The sequence below is a fragment of the Oncorhynchus keta genome, chromosome 11 (assembly GCF_023373465.1).
Source record: "Oncorhynchus keta strain PuntledgeMale-10-30-2019 chromosome 11, Oket_V2, whole genome shotgun sequence".
Classification (NCBI taxonomy): Eukaryota; Metazoa; Chordata; class Actinopteri; order Salmoniformes; family Salmonidae; genus Oncorhynchus; species Oncorhynchus keta.
Window position 1 is genome coordinate 34398723 of NC_068431.1, and position 27989 is coordinate 34426711.

A 27989-nucleotide genomic window follows, 5' to 3' on the forward strand; every position below is an offset into this window, starting at 1 on the left:
AGGTGCTGTGATTATTTTGCCGATGGGGGGATGCAGAATTTTTTGGGGCGGGACCCAGTAACGGCCGAGTGCACAACTTTTGTGAATTTTAGCAAAATATATTTGAGTGTTTACCAGCATTTGTCACAATAGCAGTTCATCTGATATTACTTGTGGAATATAAAAAATAATTGCTTGACACAGAAAGGGATAGGGCAACAACTCTTACTATTAAAACTATTGTATGCTGCAAGATACTGTTCTCAATTATACAACTACCTTTTTTGCTACAGTAGAGATGCTGAAATTTTTTTTTGCCCATGCTACATCTATATCAGTCAGCTAATTCTAGTAAAGACCCAGTGCACTACTTTTGTGACTATATATATAGTATATATATATATATACTGTTTATATATTTGATTCTGATTTTTCCGGGGTTTGCTGCAGCACCCCAACTTCCCACGGATATGCTGATTAGTCCTATATGTGTGAATCATAACTTGCCTAACAAATATTTTCAAGTGATTGGAAACAGTTGCTATCAGGCCTCTTGTTTCCCCAGGCCAATTGTTTGACACCCCTGCTCATGTAAATTATTCTACCTTTACAGGTAAGCAACTAGCCTCACGTGGCCATCCTTCCAAAGCCCTGCTCTAGTAAACAACTATGCCTGGGCTATACCATAGTGACCTGTTACACATGTTTGACTTTGACCTGTTCAGCTTCATGGCGCTAAAAGTTAGAAATCCATAAGAATCGCATAGCAGTGCAGGCTGTCAGATAAGATGGAATTGGTCAAAACACGACCGTTGATCCACGCCGACATCACGTCACTGCAGTACCTGATAAATACGTGGTTGAGAGTGCTTTCAGACCCCTGGCTGATGTGAGAAAAATATTGTTTTCGAGTAGCGCAATTTGCATCCTCTTCGGTTCTTCTACAGGAGCGCTTCGGTTTGGACCCAATACACCTACCACCCTCTCTCACGTACTGACTTTGAACTGGCTCCTCCCATACGGGTTAAATGCCGCTCAGTTATTCAATTTAATGCAGTCATTATAGAGGAACTGTAGAGTTGATCAACTTTATTGTAGTAAATATTTCCAAGTATTGTAATCTGTTAATTCCCGGAGCCACTGTTATGAAGACAATACTTGCTGCCTACCCCGGTGTCCTAAAAGGTAAGAGATGCGCCCTAATGAAACATGCACTGTTTGCATGCAGACTTCAAATATCATATCCCCCGAGCGTCTTTTAGAAATGCACCCCCTTCATGATATTCCAAATCCTATTGTGTTGACGTTTAATCAGTTTTGTAGAAGCAGTTTGCAATACGTTCTGAAATGACGGAGAACTATGGCAGGCCAAACATAATCAGAAGTTTGTTGTGGATGCTATAGTTTCTTGTTAGCAATAGTTTTCATATTTCGTATTTCATAACTTCCATTTTCTAAATAGTGACTGACCCCCTTGTTTGTTAGACAACTCTGAATGATCAAATGGTCATGTAGTCTGCATCTATGTGCTTTCTATTGATACACTGTGTGTAGGGAAACGTTTTTGCGATTAAGGGATTAAGTAAAAATAGGCTCTTGTCTAGAAATTACCACACATCATTGTCATGTGAGCCATTTGTTCTGAAATACACAGATAGTCAATAGATACGTGTGCGTACTGTATGTGTGAGTGTGTGATGTGTATCTGGGCACAGTGGTTTTCATACATGTTGCTTGTATATTTTTGTGTGTTTACGGGTCTGATCTGTGAAGGCAGAGAAGTGAAAATAAAAATCTGTGAAGGCAGAGAAGTTTTCAGTAGGAAAACATGAACATTGAAGATAGAAATATCATGAATAGACCTGACAAGATCCCTTATTCTACATGCCAGAGGCAAGAATGTTCAACATGATCTATTTCTATTTGTAACGTTCCACAACGTTGTGCCCTTCTGCTGCCTGATAGTGGGCAGATGTGAGGTCGGTGACTTACTCACTGTGTAGTACTCCTAGTTCACATCATGTCCCTGACCCTCTGAGGCTGATCCTACCCAGTAGCCCTGACTGAAAGCATCATTGACTTAATGTGAGAGTGTGGGCCAGAGTGCAGAATGGACAATGTTTGTTTTACAGCATGACAGTGTTATTTAGTCTTTCAAAATGGGATTATGTGGCTGTGTTGTCCTGTGGCATGGGGAGGATCTGTTGATCAGGCACTATGAGCTCGGGTAGATTTAGCACAGTCCCCTCAGTGGCTTTCTCTTATGCTGTGGACTGGTCTGTCACGGTCACTTCTACATCTAGCTGTCTGGACTGTGGCTCTGCTCTATCTCTATAGCGACTGCAGTGGCGGGGGGGAATTTGATGTGACATGTGGTGTTTATTGCTTGTGGTCTGTTTCGACACAGAGCTTTGTAAGGCATGAGCCTTTGTTCAGTGTCTCAAGTCTATAATCTAATTTCCCTTCTTCATGTGTGTTTCTGTGGTTGACAGACTGAAAGCCTGGCAAAAGGTTGATGACAGTTTCATTATTTTATCTCTTTAGTCTTCTTGCTGACTCCCTCGAGCCCGTCTGTGACTTAATCCATTGATGTGGTTCTTATGTACTGTACAGTATGACTCATTTATGACCCTGTCAATCTCCTTTAGGCACCGGCTGCAGCATCCTCTCCGCCCTGCAGGACCTACCCTCCGCTCCTTGGCCTGCACTCCGATCCAAGATGGAGAAACACCTTCAGGTCATCTCAGTTCTGCAGTGGGTCATCAGCTTCCTCGCCATGGGTGAGTGTGCAATTGTCTCTTGCCGTGTGGCTCTAACTAGTAGTGGCTGAAGGATATAGTGACCTATGACCTTACAAGGAGATCAAGCCCGTAAGATGTCTCCCCTTCACGCTTTTTTTTATTATTTGAGAATAGCTTTTTCACTGGTGGGCCATATACAGTGCCTTCATAATGTAGGCATGCCCTTTGATTTATTCCACATTTTGTTGTGTTACAGCCTGAATTCAAAATGTATTAAATATAAAAATTCTCACCCATCTACACACAATACTCCATTAGGACAAAGTGCAAACATGTTTTTGAAATTTTGGCAAATTCATTGAAAATAAAATACAGAAATATCTAATTTACATTAGTAAGTATTCACACCCCTGAGTCAATACTTTGTAGAAGCACCTTTGGCAGTAATTACAGCTGTGAGTGTTTCTGGCTAAGTTTCTAAAGCCTTGTTCACACTGCAGGCCTTAATGCTCAAATCAGTTTTGTTTCTCAAATCCGTTGTGGAATACCAACTGTCCAAACAGCAAGTTACATGTGACCAAATCAGATTTATTTGTGTGTGTTCAGACAGTAGTCATTTGCTGACACAGCTATGCTAGTTGTCAAAGTAACGACGGGTGTGTTTGCAGGGGTGTAGGCTGATTGGTGGTGTTCCCTATCATGGTCATTTCCCAGTTGCCTTGAATGTTCAAAATCATAGTGTAAGAACACTTTTCTGAAGCCTAACTTTAAAAATGAGTCCTAGCTCATAGCTAGCTGTTTTGGTTTATAGCTCATTCAATAATTTTGTTTGTAAACAATTAATTAACAAGCTAGTTGGCAACCACAAGTCCTTATCAAACTGTCAACAGAGTAGCTAGCTATCAAGCAAGAAGATACAGTGGGGCAAAAAAGTATTTAATCAGCCACCAATTGTGCAAGTTCTCCCACTTAAAAAGATGAGAGAGGCCTGTCATTTTCGTCATAGGTACACTTCAACTATGACAGACAAAATTAGAAAAAAAATCCAGAAAATCACATTGTAGGATTTTTTATGAATTTATTTGCAAATTATGGTGGAAAATAACTATTTGGTCAATAACAAAAGTTTATCTCAATACTTTGTTATATACCCTTTGTTGGCAATGACAGAGGTCAAACGTTTTCTGTAAGTCTTCACAAGGTTTTCACACACTGTTGCTGGTATTTTGGCCCATTCCTCCATGCAGATCTCCTCTAGAGCAGTGATGTTTTGGGGCTGTTGCTGGGCAACACGGACTTTCAACCCCCTCCAAATATTTTCTATGGGGTTGAGATCTGGAGACTGGCTAGGCCACTCCAGGACCTTGAAATGCTTCTTACGAAGCCACTCCTTCGATGCCCGGGCGGTGTGTTTGGGATCATTGTCATGCTGAAAGACCCAGCCACGCTTCATCTTCAATGCCCGTGCTGATGGAAGGAGGTTTTCACTCAAAATCTCACAATACATGGCCCCATTCATTCTTTCCTTTACATCAGTCGCCCTGGTCCCTTTGCAGAAAAACAGCCCCAAAGCATGATGTTTCCACCCCCATGCTTCACAGTAGGTATGGTGTTCTTTGGATGCAACTCAGCATTCTTTGTCCTCCAAACATGACGAGTTGAGATTTTCTATTTTGGTTTCATCTGACCCTATGACATTCTCCCAATCTTCTTCTGGATCATCCAAATGCTCTCTAGCAAACTTCAGACGGGCCTGGACATGTACTGGCTTAAGCAGGGGGACACATCTGGCACTGCAGGATTTGAGTCCCTGGCGGCGTAGTGTGTTATTGATGGTAGGCTTTGTTACTTTGGTCCCAGCTCTCTGCAGGTCATTCACTAGGTCTCCCCGTGTGGTTCTGGGATTTTTGCCCACCATTTACCATTTTTGTGATCATTTTGACCCCACGGGGTGAGATCTTGCATGGAGCCCCAGATCGAGGGAGATTATCAGTGGTCTTGTATGTCTTCCATTTCCTAATAATTGCTCCCACAGTTGATTTCTTCAAACCAAGCTGCTTACCTATTGCAGATTCAGTCTTCCCAGCCTGGTGCAGGTCTACAATTTTGTTTCTGGTGTCCTTTGACAGTTCTTTGGTCTTGGCCATAGTGGAGTTTGGAGTGTGACTGTTTGAGGTTGTGGACATGTGTCTTTTATACTGATAACAAGTTCAAACAGGTGCCATTAATACAGGTAACGAGTGGAGGACAGAGGAGCCTCTTAAAGAAGATGTTACAGGTCTGTGAGAGCCAGAAATCTTGGTTGTTTGTAGGTGACCAAATACTTATTTTCCATCATAATTTGCAAAAAGTCCTAAATATGATTTTCTGGATTTTATTTCTAATTTTGTCTGTTATAGTTGAAGTGTACCTATGATGAAAATTACAGGCCTCTCTCATATTTTTAAGTGGGAGAACTTGCACAATTGGTGGCTGACTAAATACTTTTTTGCCCCACTGTATGCCGAATAACAGTCTAAAAACCGCTTAAGGGCAAATCAGATTTGAGCGTTCAGACACAAGTCACATGGCCAGGAATCGGATTTGTATCTGACCTTCATAGGTGGTTTGAAATGTAGTTTGGAATATCAGATTTCATGTGCTTTTTGGCTGTTCAGACTGCAGGGAAAAGAACAGAATCGGATATGCAAATAAATAGGATTTCAGTCACTTCAAACTGCCAATGTGAACATGACTTAAGATCTTACCACACCTGGACGGTGCAACATTTTCCCATTTGTTTATTTGGCAACAACTTCAAGCACCTTCAAATTGGTTGTTGATCATTGCTAGACAACCAACTGTAACTCTGTCTTCTTGTTAAGCAACTCCAGTGTAGATTTATTTAACTAGGCAAGTCCGTAAAGAACAAATTCTTATTTACAATGACTGCCAAACCCGGATGACGCTGGGCGAATTGTGTGCCGGCCTATGGGACTCCCAATCACGGCCGGATGTGATACAGCCTGGATTCGAACCAGGTACTGTAGTGACGCCTCTTGCACTGAGATGCAGTGCCTTAGACTGCTGCGGGAGCCTATTGGTTAGAGCATTGGACTAGTAACTGAAAGGTCGCAAGATTGAATCCTCAAGCTGACAAAGTAAAAATCTGTCGTTCTGCCGCTAAACAAGGCATCTAACACACTATTCCTAGGCCGTCATTGAAAATAAGAATTTGTTCTTAACTGACTTGCTTAGTTAAATAAAGATGTAAAAAAATATATATATGGTAAATTCTGTTTTTGCTCTAGGATTTTGCCTGTGCTAAGCTCCATTCCGGATATTTTCTTTATCCTGAAAAACTCCCCAGTCCTTAACGATTACAAGCATATCCATAACATGATGCAGCCACCACTATGATTGAAAATATGGAGAGTGGTACTCAGTAATGTGTTGCAATGGATTTGCCCCAAACATAACACTTTGTGTTCTTGACAAAAAGGTAATTGCTTTGCCACATTCTTTGCAGTATTACTTTAGTACCTTGTTGCAAACAGGATGCATGTTTTGGAATATTTGTATTCTGTACAGGCTTCCTTCTTTCCACTTTATCAATTAGGGTAGTATTGTGGAGTAACTAAAATATTGTTAATCCATCCTCAGTTTTCTCCTATCACAGCCATTAAAGTCTGTGAAATCCCTGAGCGGTTTCCTTCCTCTCCGGCAACTGAGTTAGGAAGGACGCCTGTATCTTTGTAGTGACTGTGTATTGATACACCATCTAAAGTGTAATTAATAACTTTCTCAACGGGATAATCAATGTCTGCTTTTTTTATTTCTACCAATCTACCAATATGTGCCCTTCTTTGAGAGGCTTTGGAAAACCTCCCTGGTCTTTATTTTTGAATCTGTGTTTGAAATTCATTGCTTGACTGAGGGACCTTACAGATAATTGTATGTGTGGGTTAAAGAGATGAGGTAGTACTAAAAAAATAATTGTAAACACTATAATTGCACATAGAGTGTGTCCATGCAACTTATTATGTGACTTGTTAAGCATATTTCTACTTCTGAATTTATTTAGGCATGCCATAACAAAGGGGTTCAATACTTATTGACTGAAGACATTTCAGCATTTCATTTCTAATTCATTTGTTAATATTACTAAAAACATAATTCCACTTTGACATTATGGGGTATTGTGTGAAGGCCAGTGACAAAAAATATAAATGTAATCCATTTCAAATTCAGGCTGTAACATAACAAAATGTGAAAAAAGTTCATGGTTATGAATACTTTCTGAAGGCACTTAAATGTAATGTCGGGCCTCATGGAAACCGCAACTTTGTCAGTAAACTTTCCAAATGTTGACAAAACAAAATATACTAGACAAGGTGGGAACTTTTTGTGTCAGGAAAATTAATTATGTGAGAAATAACAGTGGAAACACCTTTAAGCACAAATATTGATATAATAAAGTGGTATGCCTGATCACTGACAACGATGAGACAGTATATAGGGAGGAGTTAAGAAACCTGGCCGTGTGGTGCCCTTGATAACAACCTCTCCCTCAACGTGATCAAGACAAAGGAGTTTTTGTCAACCAGGGAAGAGGCAGAACGACAGATTGTTACTTTGTCAGCTCAGGGATTCGATCCAGCAACGTTTTGGTTACTTACCAACGCTCTAACCACTAGGCTCCCTGCCGCCCCAAGATGATTGTGGACTACAAGAAAAGGAGGACCGAGCACGCCCCCATTCTCAACGACGGGGCTGCAGTGGAACAGGTTGAGAGCTTCAAGTTCCTTGGTGTCCACATCACCAACAAACTATCATGGTCCAAACACACTAAGACAGTCGTGAAGAGGGCACAACAAAGCCTATTCCCCCTCAGGAGACTGAAAAGATTTGGCTTGGGTCCTCAGATCCTCAAAAGGTTTTATAGCTGCACCATCAAGAGCATCCTGACTGGTTGCATCACTGCCTGGTATGGCAACTGTTTGGCTTCCGACCGCAAGACACTACAGAGGGTAGTGCGTACGGCCCAGTACATCACTGGATCCAAGTTTCCTGCCATCCAGGACCTCTATACCAGGGGGTGTCAGAGAATTGTCAGACTCCAGCCACTCTAGTCATAGACTGTTCTTTGTGCTACCGCACGGCAAGCGGTACTAGAGCGCCAAGTCTAGGTCCAAGATGCTTCTTATTAACAGCTTCTACCCCCAACGCCATAAGACTCCTGAACATCTAATCAAATAGCTACCCAGACTATTTGCGCCCCCCCCCCCTTTTTACACTGTTGCTACTCTGTTTATTATCTATGCATAGTAATAACTCTACCTACATGTACATATTACCTCGACTAACCGGTGCCCCTGCACATTGAAACTGTACCAGTACCCCCTTTATATAGACTCGCTAATGTTATTTTACTGCTGCTCTTTAATGATTTACTTTTCTATTTTTTTTACCTAACACTTATTTTTCTTAGAAGTGCATTGTTGGTTAAGGGCTTCTAAGTAAGCATTTCACTGTAAGGTCTGTTGTATTCGGTGCATGTGACAAATAACATTTGATTTGGAATAACCATCATATCGAAGTAATCTTGGAGTCACACGATGACATGGTGTGTGCTCCTCCCACTACGACTCGGGAAACCATTTAGTTTATTAGGCTACAAAGGTCAAAGCTAGAAGTCCAGCTTTTGTCAAATTAACGGTGAAAATAGATTTGTTTTGTGCATTTTAGCCAACCGTAGCACTTTTCCTAACCTTAACCTAAAATCTTCCAAACGGCTACGTTAATTATCCTAACCAGGTGCGTAAATTATCCTAACCTGCTACAAAAATCAAATCTGATGTTAATTTGACAAAAGCTGCATCCCATCTAGCCATATCCGGCTACAGATGAAATAAGTTATGATGAACTTCACAGGGTGGTGGTGAAAGTGCATGGTATGAGCTTGATGCTCCTTTCCAATAAATATTCTTATTCTGGTGACATGATGGTCGATGCTTGACTGACGTTCGACAAATACAAAAATTCTCTCTCTTATCCATAATAATCTCATCATGTAGACTAACCTACCCGCAGAACCTTCCCACACTTTATAATAATTATCTGTGAGCTGTTGGCTAGAGAGCATGTACCAAGACCTTTCTAGGCCTAATTAACTACCTAACTTATCCGTAGAGTAGAAAATGCGATGGAAACACATTGAATATCACATTTGAATTTGGTACATGAAATCTTAAGAGAAAAAGTACATTTTGTGTGCACTACGTCATCACCCACTGAATTGTATCTGCAGTTTGAAACAGTTTGAAACACCGGTGGTAGAAAAATGTGTATATTTTCTTTTTGCAGAGTTTAGAATATTAACGACGGTACTTAAATGTTATTCAGAAATGATTTGATATTGAGATAAAAACCAGTTAAATTGGATCTTTAATGAAGTGTGGTGCAGTGCAGGTGCTGAATGCCTGTTCCTCTGCTCTCTCCCCTATCATTTCCTACCCCATAGGTGCCGCTGGCACTGTACTCTTAATCTACATGTTCTGCACAGACCTCTGGGTGATCGCTGCCATGTACACTGCCTGGCTTATCTTCGACTGGAACACCCCGAAACAAGGCAAGTACCTCAGCCCTGGGATTTGAACTTGCAACATTTTGGTTACTGGCTTAACCTCAAGGCTATCGCTGCCCTATTGTAATTAAACATAGTGCCCTAAATAGGAAATGGGTGTCATTTCAGACGCAGTGTTTTGTGTCTGTGACCATAGGGAGCTGTGCTGGGAAATTGGGTAATTGTCACCCAGGTACTGTTGATGTAAATGATTCAGTATGTGTGTTGCATTATTCAACATGTGGGTTATAGTCTGAATGGAGATCTTTACCTCTGCCTTCTCAGGTGGCAGGAGGTCCTCTTGGGTGAGGAACTGGACCATGTGGACTTACTTCAGAGACTACTTCCCCATCAGGGTGAGTGGAAAGGAATATGCTTAACATTTAAAGGGTCTCTCTGGGTCTGCGTGTGTGCGTGCAATGTGTGTTGGGGTGTGAAGCCAGATAATGATAGAATACATGTATATGTTGTTTTCAGCAGCACTGCTGGTACAGATGATACAATTAGCTTTTTCTGGTCAGATACAAAGTTAAAGATCATGAATATTGTTATTGATTATGGTGTATCCCAGTAACAGTATCCTATAAGCACAGGCATGAAGATGGTGTTATTGTGTGACTGTATCCAGTATCAGCTGGAGGTTCCACGTTGTTCTTTGTCCCTTGTGATAATGCTTTAAAGGAGTTTACTTCGGTTGGAAGGATAGACTTTGCTCCACATGATAGGAGAAAGCCCTTTGATTATTTTGTTTTCCATTATTATTGTTGGGAGACACACACACTGAGGAGAGAGAGGATGGGCATACGCTGCTTTATAGGACATCAGCCTTGACAGAAATCACAGTGGGAGAAGTTAAGGTTAAGCAATGAGAAATGCAGGTGATTTGACTATTAGTTTGTTCAAGTGAAAATGAAATGGGATTCTCACGAAACTGGCACTTGACAAAAAAAAGGAGTACAAAATAAACATTTTCCACCATAATTCCTCTTGGATTAGAATCTGTATTTATCTATTTCATAATTATTGTTATGTTTATTGATGAGATATTATGCATTTTACCACAATTTCCACAACTACCAACACAAAAATGTTCATTCCCACAACAGCTTTCGAAAAAAAGAAGTACTGAACAAATACATTGCTAATATGTTTTGAGATTGCTCACCTGAAGAAAAGGCTTGAGTTAAATAACACGGAAAACAAATATATTTACATTTTATTATAAAAAATATTTTCAGAATCTATTTTTTGTCATAATTACTTGGATATACATGTTGTTTTTATGTACACATATCTGTATTAAGAACAAAAGGCACACGATCAGATTAAACCAAAATTACTCAAATCTAAATTGTATTTTTCCTAATATTTCCTAAATATGAGTGCATTACGGTAATGATAATCAGGTTTTGGAGATGAGTTTGAGTTTTGCCATTGAAAAACTGTACTGAGATTTAGTAACCTAACACATCATCAAACTGTGTCAATTGTTAATCCCAGATGATTTGCATAATACAAATCATTGATCTTAATGCAATTGACTAAAATACCCCTTCTTTACTGTAAGTACTGTAATTACGTGCATGTATTTTCAAAAGTGGATTTAAGCATAAAGTGACATTTTTTGAAAAAGTAATTTCTCCAAGGTAATTACAGGTAATATTAGTGTATTTGGACCAGTGTTGTGGGTAGCACGTTTACCTGGACCAGGTAATATTAGTGTATTTGGACCAGTGTTGTGGGTAGCACGTTTACCTGGACCAGGTAATATTAGTGTATTTGGACCAGTGTTGTGGGTAGCACGTTTACCTGGACCAGGTAATATTAGTGTATTTGGACCAGTGTTGTGGGTAGCACGTTTACCTGGACCAGGTAATATTAGTGTATTTGGACCAGTGTTGTGGGTAGCACGTTTACCTGGACCAGGTAATATTAGTGTATTTGGACCAGTGTTGTGGGTAGCACGTTTACCTGGACCAGGTAATATTAGTGTATTTGGACCAGTGTTGTGGGTAGCACGTTTACCTGGACCAGGTAATATTAGTGTATTTGGACCAGTGTTGTGGGTAGCACGTTTACCTGGACCAGGTAATATTAGTGTATTTGGACCAGTGTTGTGGGTAGCACGTTTACCTGGACCAGGTAATATTAGTGTATTTGGACCAGTGTTGTGGGTAGCACGTTTACGTTTACGGAGAACACCTCTGATCCTTGCCATTGATCGCTTCTGTGATAGTAAAGCCCATAGAGGGCTTCACCATCTAGTGGAAAGTGTGCCCTCTAGATATTCATTTCTGTGCCATCAGAACGAGCGGCTGGAGAGAAATATTTTGAATGAAAAGAAAGGACATCTGTACAGAGGTTGAGTTTATATTAGGCTGTGCAACATAATGTACATTTCATAGGATGACACGTACTGGTTATAGGTTAAAGGGATTTTCTATTCATATTTTTAATTTGTCTAACTTTCCCAGGGACCTTCTGACAGCTATTGGACCCTCAGAAAATAATTTCCCCGATCCAAATTATCCATGCATGCAGCTATAGAAATGCCATTTATGCTCCCCATCAAAGTTGTGATTTTACATTATTTTAAATACATTTTTTTTTTTACAATACTTAACATCCACAACATCACCCCTCCCTGGTGGGTCTGGGCGCTGTATCACTCTCCGTCACATGGTGTTGTATAGGTATAATATCCTAATATTACATTTTTTCATTTTAAACATTAGAAACGTGTATGACTAAATATCCAACAGTTTAATTGTTTTACAGGCTGCCTTACACCAGCGAGCGAGCAGTACTAACCTGTCCAATGTGATAATGCTATCATTTCAGACAATAGAAAAGTTATATTTGTATCAAAAAGCTTTGTCGAATCCTAATTTTGTATGATTATTCATATAGATTATACATTATCATAACGCATTGTATAGAGACAGCATTCAATTGCATGATTAGTGCCCTGGCACATATAGCTGCCGTGTTGTGGATTATCAATTTGGACAAGCCAAAGGAGGAGAAATGGAAATATTGATTTCGATGGTTGACATTACAGAAAGGTAAGTCGATATTTTCTTGTCTTGTTAAGGGATTCAAACAACAGTTATTGTACAGCCAACATTTCACATAAATGTTGTCTTGTGTCGTGGAGGGGCATGGCCCTGGTGGTCTCTCGAATAGTCTTTTGCGCAAATGTAGGCATGCTCCAAAATTCAGACATAAATACATCAATGAATACACCAGCCTTACATTAGGAAATAAAAGATGAGCTTGTGACCAAGGTCTTTCTGTTCCGGTTGAAATATTAAATTAATTATTGAATTAGTTAGATTACATATTAGTAGCCTATCTTTGGTAGAGAGCGCGTGGCTCTCACCCTCCGACACTTGAGATTTTATTATGAAAGTAATGAAAAGTAATAAATGCGTTACTTTCCACACAAAGTAATATTGTAACGTGTTACATGTAATGCAGTGAAGGCTGGTGGGAGGAGCTATAGGAGGACGGGCTCATTGTAATGGCTGGAATGGAATATTTGGAATGGAGTCAAACTTGGTTTCCATATTTTTGATTCCATTCCAGCCATTACAATGAGCCCGTCCTCCTATAGCTCCTCCCACCAGCCGCCACTGATTTTATTTGTTTTTCCCAATTTGACCTTTTTAGTCATTTCGGTAATGAGAAGGTCAAGTGTCTTAAAGGGGATGTTTGAGAATAAGTTCCTCATTCTGAAGGCATATAAGTGAAAACATTAAATGAATGGAGTTCTTACAGTAACTGGAAATTGTGTTACGTAATGAGAAATGTCCACAGACATTGTGTTTTTAGGTATTAAATATTATAGTTTAATGGAAACACCAACATTTTGTTTTATTCAAATAAGTTATGTTTTTCTATAAAAATGTTATACTGTCACGCCTTGGTCATTGTATTTTGTGTTTTCGTTATATGTTTGGTCAGGCCAGGGTGTGACATGGGTTTATATGTTGTGGTTCGTATTAGGGTTTTTGTATTATTGGGATTACGGCTGAGTAGGGGTGTTGTATGGGCTTGGCTGCCTGAGGCGGTTCTCAATCAGAGTCAGGTGATTCTCGTTGTCTCTGATTGGGAACCGTATTTAGGTAGCCTGGGTTTCGCTGGGTATTTCGTGGGTGATTGTTCCTGTCTCTGTGTAGTTTCACCAGATAGGCTGTAATTAGGTTTCACGTTCCGTTTGTTATTTTGTATCGTTATTTCATGTGTCACTTTTTCTATTAAAGTCATGAGTAACCACCACGCTGCATTTCGGTCCGACTCTCTTTTGACAAACGAATAACGCCGTTACAGAATCACCCACCACACTCGGACCGAGCAGCGTGTTAACAGGCAGCAGCGAAGAGAGGACGTTATGGACAGCAGAGGCTCCTACATTAATTTAACATTTACACAATCTTCAAAGTGTTTCCTTTCAAATGGTATGAAGAATATGCATATCCTTGCTTCAGGTCCTGAGCTACAGGCAGATATATTTGGATATGTCTTTTAGATGAAAATTTCAATCCTAAAGAGGTTTTTAAGGCAGCTCCCCTGCACCTCTCTGATTCAGGGAGGTCAGGTTAAATGCAGAAGACACATTTCAGTTAAAGGTATTCATTTGTACAACTGACTAGGTGTCCCCCTTTCCAATATAATATGTAAACACATGCTAAACCTATACTAAACTCTTGGTCTCTTGGTATCCTGACAGAGCAAGATATTTTTACCAATTCATATTTTTTGGCAAGTTCCTCTTGTGTTTTCTCTCGCTGCCCTCCTGACCAAGGCGTGAATCAACTGAGTTGTTTGTATGCCTTTACGCTTCTCAGTAATATCATTGAACTAACGGCATTCCCATTACATCCGCTATGTTTAACCCTCCTTCAGTTCAATCCATTCAGCTGATTGATTTAATGGTGAATGAGCATGACTGTTTTTAAAATGGAGCATTCTTGAAACATTAACCTGACAATAATTTTTACCATACAACCATTTTTACTTATAAATAGAAAGTATAATCAAAGGCTCTTAAGTAAAACCAGAGCTTTGATACTGTTAGTGTTACCTGTTAAGAATCAAGGTGAAAGGTTATCTTAACTATTAATAATTGAGTCCTGATGATGGCTAACAGCCAGGGGAAATCAAGAGTGTGTGTATTGTCTCTTGAACTTTGACCCTGCTCGTGATCCATACGTTGAACTCTGACAGTTTCTTTAAATTCAGTTAAAGGTTTTGGTTTTTCCATTTATGTTTTGAGAATGGACTTGAGCACGTATAGCTTGTTAGCACGTAGGGCGCACCGATTGGTGTTACCTCATTAGTCAGAATGTGTTACACCTATGCTGGCTTGTCCATCTTGTTAGTAGGAAGGTGTTTCAGCTGTGCTGCCCCAGGTGCTATTTTTTTAAAGAGTGACAGGCTCCAGTTGTCTTTAGTGATGTGGAGGGTCAAGGCCTGTAGTTGGCACTTCCGATTTGATTTCTAGAAAAACATTATTTTGTCTGATTTCCCTGTTTTCATTTTGTTCCACCTTTATGGTTTACTTCCTGTCTTCCAGTTTGGTGTCGGTTTTTATTTTGTTTGCCTCTTAGTGGGTGCATTTAGAGGATGCTTATGATGGGTGTCTTAGGTCCCAGTTGTTGTTGCATGCAACTTTCAGTGGACACCCCCATGAGTGCCCTTTTAGAACCCCTCCTAAAACCCCACCTGTTTTGTTTTGGTTGTTGTCAGTGACTCTTTGTTAGTTCCTTGTTTTGTTTGAGTGACGTTTTTGGTTTTCTTGCTTGGGAACGTAACAACTTCTTACTTGGGAACGTGTGTTCAGCCCCCTCCTGTAATCCCTGTTCACCCATGACTGCGTGGCCACACGTCTCCAACTCAATCATCAAGTTTGCTGATGACACAGCAGTGGTAGACCTGATTACCAACAATGATGAGACCGCCTACAGGAAGGAGGTGAGGTCCCTGGCGGAGTGATGCCAGGAAAATAACTTCTTCCTCAATATCAACAAAGCTAAGGAGCTGATCGTGGACTACAGGAGACAGCAGAGAGAGCACGCCCCTATGAGCACGACCCTATCCACATCGACGGGCCCCCACAGCCTGTTCACCCCCCACCATCTACAGGGAGGAGAGTGTATAGTTGCATCAAAGCTGGGACCAAGAGACTGAGCAACAGCTTCTATCTACAGGCCATTAGACTGTTAAACAGTCACCACTAGTCGGCCTACGCCCAGTACCCTGAACCTTAATCACTGTTCTAGCCGGCTACCACCCGGTACTCTACTTTGCACTCTAGAGACTGCTGCCCTATGTATATAGTCATTGAATACTTGTCACTAATGTTTAGTCTCTTCATGTGTATATACTGTATTCTAGTCATGACTCATATACACAGTACCAGTCAAAAGTTTGGACACCTACTCATTCAAAGGTTTTTCTTTATTTTACTCTTTTCTACATTGTAGAATGATAATCAAGACAAAAACTATGAAGGAACACATGGAATCATGTCGTAACCAAAAACATTTTAAACAAATAAAAATATATTTTAGATTCTACAAAGTAGCCACCCTTTGCCTTGATGACAGCTTTGCACACTCTAGAAACACAAGCATTTTGTTGCACCTGTGATAACTCAACCATAAACTTTGATTTGATTTACAGTACAGTAATTCCTTGAGTTGGTGGTTGTGGGATTAAGGGGCTGTGGTTTTCTGACACAAGGATGTGTTGTATACCAGGTATTTGCAGAGATCTATACCCATTATGTAATTCACCTGGCAGCATCCGGTTTCAGATGAAGGGTTGCTTATCTTGTCTCGGTTTTGCAGCTAATGGAGTTGAACGCCAGTTGGTAGACATGGCTGGGAGCAGCGTGAGTGTGTTGGTACATTCAGGGACCGTGACTATTACATCTTGAGGGTCAGCAAGTTCTCCTCTCTTCCATTTCTTCTACTTAAACGCCACCTGTTTTCATATCACCAAATGGTAATCTCTTTACATCTACCATGCTATCACTGTGGAAACCTCACAGATGGTCTTAGATAATCTGATAATGTGGTTATGCAATGGGCCTTGTTTGATTAGAGTCCTGTGTACACATCTCTTTGGATCTGTGTGTATATCCTCTGTGCCCTTTCAATTTCGAACATAAGCGTGGCATTGGGGCACCCGCTCCACTGAAGACACAATTCGTCTCCCACCGTTATGGAGCCTACGCTCTCCTTCTCATACTCAAAACAACTTTTAAGAATATTGAAGCTCTGTAATGGGACTGCTGTTCATAATAGGGGAAACGTGCAGATAAACATCCCAGACACGGAACACTGTTTGTTACCTGTAATTATTTTATTACTTGAGTGCAAATATGTCATATCAGGGATAAACTGATAAACTGTCCCAATTTCAGGGAAATATGCTAATACATATAGTACAATGCACAGGTAAATGGCCTTTAACTTCTTGAGACAAGTAATAAAAATAACTTAATGTTATCATAACTGCACAACTGAATTGGCTTAATTTTGTGCAGATTCTCTGACCTGTTAAATTGCTTAACAAACACTGTAGTTATATTTTGCTTAGTGTGATAGTAACCACCATGTCTCTTTCTCATCCTGTTTACCAGCTCATCAAGACACACAACCTGCTGCCAAGCCGAAACTACATCTTTGGCTACCACCCCCATGGGATCTTCTCTTTTGGAGCCTTCTGTAACTTCGGAACAGAGGCCACCGGCTTCTCTAAGAAGTTCCCGGGCATCAAGCCTTCCCTGGCCACCCTGGCTGGAAACTTCCGGATGCCAGTCTTTAGAGACTATCTCATGTCTGGAGGTGAGATGGTTTCTCTAAGTTTTGTCCCTCTGTACTCAGTAAACTGCTGATACCAGCCCTGTATCTACCGACTCTAATCAGGTAGAACTCTGAGCTTTGTCCTATTGCCCAATGTAGACTAAACAATCCCTGTGCCTGCCAAACTGTAATTGCTGATGTCACTATTGTAAAGAGCTGCTTCAGTTAACCTGCGCTGTTAGTTTAATTATCTTCATTTCAAAGGTTTCTTTTGCTCAACATCCACTAAGAATGTTTTTGTGCTCAAACAGTATTGATTTCTCTTCAAATGTGTTCTCCACTGCAAACACACTGACTTGTTTGGTCTTTGGGCCCATGTGTGATAACTGAGCCTAACCCCATCCTCTTCCATGTGTCAGGTATCTGCCCAGTGAACCGTAACTCCATTGACTACCTCCTCTCTCAGAATGGAACTGGCAATGCAGTGGTCATTGTTGTCGGGGGAGCAGCTGAATCTTTGAACTGTGCTCCAGGAAAGAATTCTGTCACCCTGAATAACCGCAAGGGCTTTGTGAGGTTGGCCCTCCAGCAAGGGTGAGTTTAGAGCACAAACTTCCCGGCCACACAAACACCATCCTGACAGGCGCACCTTCCGGTCACACACACACCTCTCAGTTATACGCATCAACTGATCAGACTACATGTTTGGTGAGAGACCTTATTGGGTCAGCACAGACACTGGTGTCATTATGACCAATTTGATGGAATAGAGAGAGTTGGCTCAACAATAGGTTTGATTGGGACATAAAACATACTTTCACGTGTGGTAATTTGTCCTCAAGTGCGCAGAGCTCCTCCTGACATGCAGTATTGTACACAGACACTGGGTCAAGGCCAAAGGACAGGCTCCATCAGCTTGTGACTCAGAACATGTAATATACGCTGAACAAAAATATATAAACGCAACATGTAAAATTTTGGTCCCATGTTTCATGAGCTGAAATAAAAGATCCCAGAAATGTTCCACACAAACAATTAACTTAATATAATAATAATAATATATGCCATTTAGCAGACGCTTTTATCCAAAGCGACTTACAGTCATGTGTGCATACATTCTACGTATGGGTGGTCCCGGGAATCGAACCCACTACCCTGGCGTTACAAGCGCCATGCTCTACCAACTGAGCTACAGAAGGACCACTTATCTCAAATTTGTTGGACAAATTTGTTTACATCCCTGCTAGTGAGTATTTCTCCTTTGCCAAGATAATCCATCCACCTGACAGGTGTGGCATATCAATAAACTGATTAAACAGCATAATCAACACACAGGTGCACCTTGTGCTGGGGACAATAAAAATCCACTCCCATAGGGTGGGCACAATTGACCCAGCGCCGTCCGGGTGAGAGGAGAGTTTGGCCGGGGTAGGCCGTCATTGTAAAATAATAATTTGTTCTTAACTGACTTGCCTAGTTAAATAGTTAAAATTTTTAAAGTTACGTTTTATCAGACAACATGATACCACAGATGTCTCAAGTTTTGAGGGCGTGTGCAATTGGCATACTGACTGCAGGAATGTCCAACAGAGCTGTTGCCAGATAATTGAATGTTCATTTTTCCCCCATAAACCACCTCTAACATAATTTTATAGAATATGGCAGTACATTTAACTGCCTCACAGCCGCAGACCACGTGTATGGCATCGTGTGGGCGAGCAGATTGTTGATGTCAACGTTGTGAACCGAGTGCACCATGGTGGCGTTAGGGTCATGGTATGGGCAGGCATAAGCTATGGACAATGAATACAATTGCATTTTATCTATGGTAATATGAATGCCGTGACGAGATCCTGAGTCCCATTGCAAGGGAGATGTGCCACACTGCATGAGGCAAATGGTGGGGTCACACCAGATACTGACTGTTTTTTTTTTTTTAGGTATCTGTGACCAACAGATGCATATCTTTATTCCCAGTCATGTGAAATCCATAGATTAGGGCCTAATTAATTTATTTCCATTGACTGATTTCCTTATATGAACTGTAACTCAGTAAAATCTTTGAAATTGTTGCATTTATATTTATGTTCAGTGTATTGTATGCCATTTATCAGACGCTTTATCAAATCAAATGTATTTATATAGCCCTTCGTACATCAGCTGATATCTAAAAGTGCTGTACAGAAACCCAGCCTAAAACCCCAAACAGCAAGCAATGCAGGTGTAGAAGCACGGTGGCTAGAAAAATCTCCCTAGAAAGGCCAAAACCTAGGAAGAAACCTAGAGAGGAACCAGGCTATGAGGGGTGGCCAGTCCTCTTCTGGCTGTGCCGGGTGGAGATTATAACAGAACATTGCCAAGATGTTCAAATGTTCATAAATTACCAGCATGGTCAAATAATAATAATCACAGGCAGAACAGTTGACACTGGAGCAGCAGCACGGCCAGGTGGACTGGGGACAGCAAGGAGTCATCTTGCCAGGTAGTCCTGAGGCATGGGCCTAGGGCTCAGGTCCTCCTCCGAGAGAGAGAAAGAAATAAAGAGAGAATTAGAGAGAGCATACTTAAATTCACAGAGGACACCGGGTAGGACAGGAGAAGTAATCCAGATATAACAAACTGACCCTGGCCCCCCGACACATAAACTACTGCAGCATAAATACTGGAGGCTGAGACAGGAGGGGTCAGGAGACACTGTGGCCCCATCCGATGACCGCCGGACAGGGCCAAACAGGAAGGATATAACCCCACCCACTTTGACAAAGCACAGCCTCCACACCACTATAGTCTTCAACCACCAACTTATCATCCTGAGACAACGAGTATAGCCCACAAAGATCTCCGCCACGGCACAACCCAAGGGGGGGGTGCGAAAGACAGTGACTCAACCCACTTAAGTGACACACCCTCCTAGGGACGGTGAAAGAGCACCAGTAAGCCAGTGACTCAGCCCCTGTAATAGGGTTAGAGGTAGAGAATCCCAGTGGAAAGAGGGGAACCAGCCAGGCAGAGACAGCAAGGGCGGTTCGTTGCTCCAGTGCCTTTCCGTTCACCTTCACACTCCTGGGCCAGACTACACTCAATCATATGACCCACTGAAGATATGAGTCTTCAATAAAGACTTAAAGGTTGAGACCGAGTCTGCGTCTCTCACATGGGTAGGCAGACCATTCCATAAAAATTGAGCTCTATAGGAGAAAGCCCTGCCTCCACTGTTTGCTTAGAAATTCTAGCGACAATTAAATCAAATCAAATCAAATGTTATTTGTCACATACACATGGTTAGCAGATGTTAATGCGAGTGTAGTGAAATGCTTGTGCTTCTAGTTCCGACAATGCAGTGATAACCAACAAGTAATCTAACTAACAATTCCAAAACTACTGTCTTATACACAGTGTAAGGGGATAAAGAATATGTACATAAGGATATATGAATGAGTGAGAATATGTACATAAGGATATATGAATGAGTGAGAATATGTACATAAGGATATATGAATGAGTTTATGAGGCCTGCGTCTTGTGACCGTAGCGTACGTGTAGGTATGTACTGCGGGACCAAATCAGTGAGATAGGTAGGAGCAAGCCCATGTAATGCTTTGTAGGTTAGCAGTAAGACCTTGAAATCAGCCCTGGCCTTGACAGGAAGCCAGTGTAGGGAGGCTAGCACTGGAGTAATATGATCAAATTTTTGGGTTCTAGTCAGGATTCTAGCAGCCATATTTAGCAGTAACTGAAGTTTATTTAGTGCTTTATCCGGGTAGCCGGAAAGTAGAGCATTGCAGTAGTCTAACCTAGAAATAACAAAAGCATGGATTAAGTTTTCTGCATCATTTTTGGACAGAAAGTTTCTGATTTTTGGAATGTTACGTAGATGGAAAAAAGCTGTCCATGAAACAGTCTTGATATGTTCGTCAAAAGAGAGATCAGGGTCCAGAGTAATACCGAGGTCCTTCACAGTTTTATTTGAGACGACTGTACAACCATTAAGATTAATTGTCAGATTCAACAGAAGTTCTCTTTGTTTCTTGGGACCTAGAACAAGCATCTCTGTTTTGTCCGAGTTTAAAAGTAGGACGTTTGCTGCCATCCACTTCCTTATGTCTGAAACACAGGCTTCTAGCGAGGGCAATTTTGGGGCTTCACCATGTTTCATTTAGCCCAAGTGACTTAGTCATGAATCGAACCCACTATCCTGGTGTTGCAAGCGCCATGCTTTACCAACTGAGCTACTGAAAACAAAGTCTGGGTAAACTGGTGTAGGTGAGCTGTTATAAACCACATGGTTTAGTAGCCCATCATTCAGTGATCAGATATCTGTTATGCCTTATGAGTAACTTCAGGAGACTATTGTAAACCCCCTCTCTCTGGCAGGTCTGACCTGGTACCAGTCTACTCCTTTGGGGAGAACGATGTGTACAAACAGGTGATCTTCGAGGAGAGAACCTGGTGGCGGCTGGCTCAAAAGCGACTGCAGAAGATTATTGGTTTTGCGCCCTGTCTGTTCCATGGCTGTGGCTTCTTCTCCTCCGATTCCTGGGGAATGGTGCCTTACAACAAACCCATCACCACCATCGGTAAGAAAAACCCTCTCCAAGACCCTACTGACTGTCTCACTAGGGTTGCAAGCCACCGGTAATTTAACACATTTACTGGAATCTATCGTAACTTTGGTAATTTATACTTGAATCACTTTTGAAAAATGTATTCATATTATAGTATTGATATATTACATCTGTCTCCATATTGTCCATGACTTTCTAGTAGATAGACCATATGGTTCAATAGCCTCATTCATGAAAAAAGCATTTTATCAACATTATTTTCAATGAATTCAGAAACTATTCCAACTATTGACTGTATTCACAACTGACACCAGTTTGACACCGAAACATTAACAAATACATGTTGACATAGTAAAAAAGTGTGTAAAAGATGTATATATATATATATATATATATATAGGATATTTCATGCTATAATCCTCATATTAAAAACAATGGTGTTCTCTTAGTTGATGGTTTATATTTAGGATAATGTTTTACAGCTTTGTCATTCTATTTTTCTATCATCTTACTTCATTATTTCATATATTTTACATGTGATTAGTCCACACAGAGGGCCAGAGATTATTACAGAAGCCTGTGATAATCGGAAGTACCCAAAAGAGCCTCTTGTGATAGATTAACATAAAATCCTTGAAAGATACCAAAATTCTGGTAGTTTACTGGTAAACTCTGGTTTCCAGCTGTTTACCCTCCCTTTTCAAATCCCATCTCTTACAGGCATTTAGTGCTTGTTGACTTAGTTTCTGTTAGGGATTCAGTCTTCGGATGGTCTGTAATTATAATTTCAATGATCGGACTGTTATGGTTACTACCAAGCAGTTGAGCTACTCTAGTTCCTCTGTGTTAACAGAACCATCCACCCAGTCAATATTTACTCTCCCCTGCATCAAGGCTATATTAATGTTTAACACTACAGCTCATCAAACTACGTATTTCCAATATGTTAAATGTTTTTTAAAGTTGATTTTTGGGAAACAGATTTGTACATGTTTATTTCTCTTAGTGGGTGAACCGATCACAGTGCCAAAGATTGAGCAGCCTCCTCGGGATATGGTGGATCTGTACCATGCCATGTACATCAATTCCCTCACCAGCCTCTTTGACAAGTATAAGACCCGCTTCGGCCTGAAGGAGAGTGACATCCTGCACATCCATTGAGAAAGGGTCAGCTGTGGCAGCTGTCTGTTCAGCCCTGCCCCTCCATTCACTTGCCTGGCTCTGATTGATTGTCTCTGGAATTCAATCTATATACATTAAGCTGTGTGTATATAAACCCACCGCGCTCTCAGCAACACTCACGTCGGTCCTCCACTCAGGATGAAAATGGCAGGTCTTCGGGCACCTTACTATTCTCTCTGACCTAGTCACTGTCAATGGCAAAGTTGACTAACTTCCATTTATTGAATATTTTATTGAGTGTATGACACATCTATAGATGTGTTCCATGACAGAAAAGATGAGGGAGTATAGTTAAGGTATGATCCCTTGCTTTAATGTGCAGTGGAACTCCCACTAGGTGGCACTAGAAGGTTACACAAGACACACACAAGCACCATCTTTGTTTCCTCCATGCATCCATGTCATTTTCACTTAGAATAGGCCTGTACAACGAATGTGTTAAGTGCCCCGATAGGTAAATATAGGATGATGTTTTGAGACCTTACTTTTTGTTGTTGTTGCTAAATGCACAAACAATGCAATTGTAAGGGTGTTGCCTTAGTGAGATGTTGATAGTGTGGTTTATTGAGCCAACGAGCTGATGGGTGTCCCCTCCCCACACATGCACACTTCATTGAAACTTGAAAATGAAGGAATTCTATTGAATGGATTTAGATTGTGCATATTGGTAATACAATCTGATTGTGTGATGGAACTAAGTATTAATTGTATTTTGTAAATAAGAACATTTTCAATGAAAATTAATATATTGATGCACTTTTTGTATTTGTGACAACCCTCTGAGGTATTTCTCTAAAACATGCCTTTGAAAGAGTCCTATGTCAAATTTGCCAATTTCTAAGAGAATCACTATGGTGCCTTTGTCATTTAACCTTGACCTGTGTTTTAGTTTTGTTGTACATTTCTCCACATGAGTGTGTTGAGTGGGTTGCAGAGTGTTACCTAGTGCATTGAGGCCCCATGTACTGTAGTGATGGTGATGTAAGAACAATTTCAGGGTGAAGAACATTTCTTCCTCTACCCAGAGGGCAGATTACTGATTAATGAAATTAAGAGATTGCAAAGCATATGCCTTATTTAAAAAAAAAAAACTACAACTCAAACTTCTTAGGGGGCTTCCACTCAATTGAGTAAAATGGCAAAGGGGTTGCTATCACAGATTTGAATTAAAGTATAAAAGTCACAAACTCCCCCAGTAATTACCAAGAAGTGTTTGAGATAAATCATTTTTTCATATGGGGCATATCAAGTCCATTATCCAGCCAATGATCCTAGGTGAAGAAATGTATGTATGTTGTATATTATGCAAGATAAAAAGACTACAAGATTTCACCTCATGACAAAATAATTGAGATTGGTGATAAATAGTGTGTCATTCAAAACTTAATTTCTTCTAGATTCATCGGGGACTTTTTTGCAAAGAGCAGTGAACATCCTCTCCTAATTCATGTGCAATAAATACAGCAATAAATAGCAGCCAATGCATGTTTATTTTGTGAATGAATGTCTTCATCACAGTCTACTTAAATTAAACTATGTTTCCAGAATAAAACTTGTTAACTATTTTTCAGTCCCACGTGACATCACAATGCCAGAATGTCATTTTGCTCAAGCAATAAAATAAGGCATTTGTAGACATAATCACAAGCACACCAAATGTCCTAGGGTTGGGGGAACTATACATTGATGCATGCACACAACTCCTCAAGTGATAGAAAACGTCAAAATGTTCTCTTAAAACACATTCCATGGCTTTTTTTACAGACTCCAGTTACTACGAAGACCCCTAATTCCAGATTAAGATCATCCAATGATACTTGATTTACTGTCTGATAATCCCCTACTGTCACTCTATATCACAACATAAGAGTTGAGTAGATCAATTTCTTGTATGTGAGGGATGTTCATGAAAACGTCTTTGAATATTTTGTGAGATCAAAAATGTAAATAGATGCACAAACAATGAGTGATTTAATTAATGACAAAAAGGCTACTGCTCAACTGTCATTTTGTCATGTGTCATTTAGTTTTCTACCTCTAATTACTTGAAAAGGAAAAGTAGGCCTTTGCTAAATGTATTGCGAAAGAGATGCCAGGCTGTTCAAAGACTGTGGGGGGTTTCTTGTTTGGACAAAAGACTGTCCTCTATCCACTCTCCTCCGTGACCCGGAAACCGCTAAGTGGTTGAGTGGTCAAGGAGTGTGTCAATTTGTTATTAGGCAAACGGAAGTGTCCTCCCCTCCTCGATAGCCACCTTTCATCGAGGATACTCGTGTATACTACCACAGAAGAGTTTTGAAATGTACCACACTCCCCCTTCTTCTTCTGGATTGTGTTGGCGGATCGCATTCAATTTAAGATGCATACACTGTTACCTACTGCACTGGTGTGTGAGGCCATTCATGGCCTACCTACATGCAATTCTTTGTAATACAGTACTATACATTTGGGGAAAAAGAAAAAGGACCCTGACAACTATTCGCCCTCTCTAAATTTTTTTTACAAATGAACACACCACCTCATTCAACTATGTCCCCAATCTATTCCTACTCCAGACCAACAGTATTTCTCTGCCGCTGCCACCACAACCTCTATTTTCTATGACTTTCAATCCATTTCTGCAGTACAATTGACAACCATAGAAACCTACCTTACTGAAGCACATATTATTCCCATCACCCTCTATTAGTCTCTGCCTACTCACAGGAATCCTCTCAGGATCCCTCAACCTGGACCCATCTTCCTCTCTTACTCTCTTCACTGCTTCAGCACAACCTCAACCTGCCTTTCTCTCACCGGACACAGTTAGAGAAAGGGCACCCCCACATGTTTCTCCACTGAAACTACACATTCCTTCGTCTCATGCCCTCTTGCAGACTTTGCACATCTAGTACTCCCCCTCCTACATACTGCTGCAACATGCCAAGAAACTTGATGCCTGAAACACTGAAGTATTTTAGGAACAAATGCTCTCAGGGGACAACTTACACTTCCTACCTATACCTTATCTAGCAAAGACTACATCAAAACTCAGCAGGAAAGACAATATCTTTTCTGTTTCCCCACCGGATCTGCGTCACAGCAAACATCACAGACACTGGGAATCTGATTAATCAACTGATCTCACTCAACATTTAATGCCACCCCCGTTCAATCCTTTCAATGACGCCCTGCTCCGGAGAACAAAGCAAGCTCCCGCTCCCTCTGGGTTGAAGAAACACAATAAGTCATCACTAGTCCACTCCTAGTTACTTTCACCAACTCAACAGTCCCCAACCTCTTCTCCAGTCAATATACCACCACATATGGATCAGCCAAAATGCAAGGATCCATTCTCTCCACAAATCTTACTCACACTGGGCCAGATTCATCCTTTATATCCTCGGATCGAGGCCTGACCTTGGCGGTCCCCATTGCAGGAACTTCATCCACACTCATCAGGTTCCATCTCCGAGCTACTGGAACACGTATCCCTCTTTTTGCACTTGATGCTAACCTTCCTCTCCACACTGCTTCCCTCTACATTCAACTTCTTCTCAACAGTCATGTCATCACTGCACCTGCCACCACATCTAATTCATCCTCACTCTCATCTCTATTTCCTCCAGTTCTTCCAAATGTTCTGTGAAATCCCTCATTTCATATATCTCTCCGGACAAGGAGACTTTTATCAATGTATTCACCAGTATTTACCCCCAACAGATTAAATGCTAATGAACTGCTAATGTGGCTATCATAAAGAACTACAAATCCCATGTTGATCTGGACAAGACTTCCAAATCGAGGCAAAGGTAAGAATCTCTAGATTAACCTATCTAATGCTAGCCAAACATAGTAATTAATAAATTGGCAACATTACTTTAAATGTACCTGTTAGCAAAGGTGCCAGCTAGAGGTGACGTGCAGGAGGTTGCAGAGATTTGTAGTCTTGTATCTACTTTGATGTTAATAAGCATCTTCGAATCTGAGCGTAAATAGAGGCTCCACTCCACTCTTTTGTATGGTGTGAGAGTGTTGGATTTGGTCAGCAAAAAATGTGATTGCTAAGTGAGGCTTATTTGATTGAATAGAAGTTAAATAATGTTTAGTTTGATACGAATGTACTGATATAAGTGGACGCATATGGCATCTAGGCAACTTTGAGAAACATTTTTAATATCAGTTATTTCTGTTGTTTACATGCTTATTACAAGCATTTCGCTACGCTCGCATTAACATCTGCTAACCATGTGTATGTGACAAATAAAATTTGATTTGATCTGCCCTCTCATTGGCTAGAATGTTCCCACCTGATCTCGCCTGTCCGTGCTTGCCTTTCCACCTTTGTGACAACCAGCTTGTTCAACATTGCAGGCGACTGCCGACTAACTGATCTACAAATCATTTTGCACCATAAAAAAGACTCATTATTATTTGTAGATCAGTCAGTCAGTCAACATTTACCCACAATGCATCATGGATTTTATGCTCTTGAACACGACCAACTACTACCATTGTAGAGGCTTCTAAACAGCTTTTACCCACAAGCCATACAACTCCTGAACATCTAGTTAAATGGCTACCCAGACTATTCACATTGCCCCCCCCCCCAAACCACTGCCACTCTCTGTTGTCATCTATGCATAGTCACTTTAATTAACTCTACCTACATGTACATACTACCTCAACTAACCGATGCCTCCGCACATTGACTTTGTACCTGCACCCCCCTGTATATATTGTTATTTTTTACTGCTCCTCTTTAATTACTTGTTTACTTTTATCTCTTATTCTTATCTGTATTTCTTGAAACTGCACTGTCGGATAGGGGCTTGAAAGTAAGCATTTCACAGTAAGGTCTCACTACATCTGTTGTATTTGGAGCATGTGACTAATACATTTTGATTTGATTGTTAGATAAGACCATCTCGTCATTATTTGGAGCATGTGACTAATACATTTTGATTTGATTGTTAGATAAGACCATCTCGTCATTATATAGAGTATCTCTGGTTGAGTGCGTTGTCGACACAGACAGAACAATGAGACAGATATTTCACCGGATGCATAAATGTGAAGCATCCGCTTGGCATTTCCACTCACTACCATGGAGGAAGGCCACTGA

General features: G+C 40.7%; 1 protein-coding gene across 3 annotated transcripts in view; it reads left to right on the plus strand.

Moving 5' to 3' along the window:
• LOC118390100 (diacylglycerol O-acyltransferase 2-like) overlaps positions 1-24450 on the plus strand; it is a 45330-nt gene extending 20880 nt beyond the window's left edge. The window contains exons 1-8 of one of the 3 annotated variants that reach the window (XM_035780322.2): positions 847-1164; positions 2628-2759; positions 9223-9330; positions 9610-9680; positions 16976-17180; positions 17558-17732; positions 21513-21715; positions 22710-24450. In XM_035780322.2, the coding sequence (XP_035636215.1) occupies positions 1125-1164; positions 2628-2759; positions 9223-9330; positions 9610-9680; positions 16976-17180; positions 17558-17732; positions 21513-21715; positions 22710-22864 (1089 nt within the window). In that variant the 5' untranslated portion in view covers positions 847-1124 and the 3' untranslated portion in view covers positions 22865-24450. Of the gene's footprint in view, positions 1-846; positions 1165-2206; positions 2491-2627; positions 2760-9222; positions 9331-9609; positions 9681-16975; positions 17181-17557; positions 17733-21512; positions 21716-22709 lie in introns of those variants that run through there. The other 2 variants (XM_035780324.2, XM_035780323.2) reach the window with 2 other exon arrangements.
• Positions 24451-27989: the final 3539 nt, after the last annotated feature.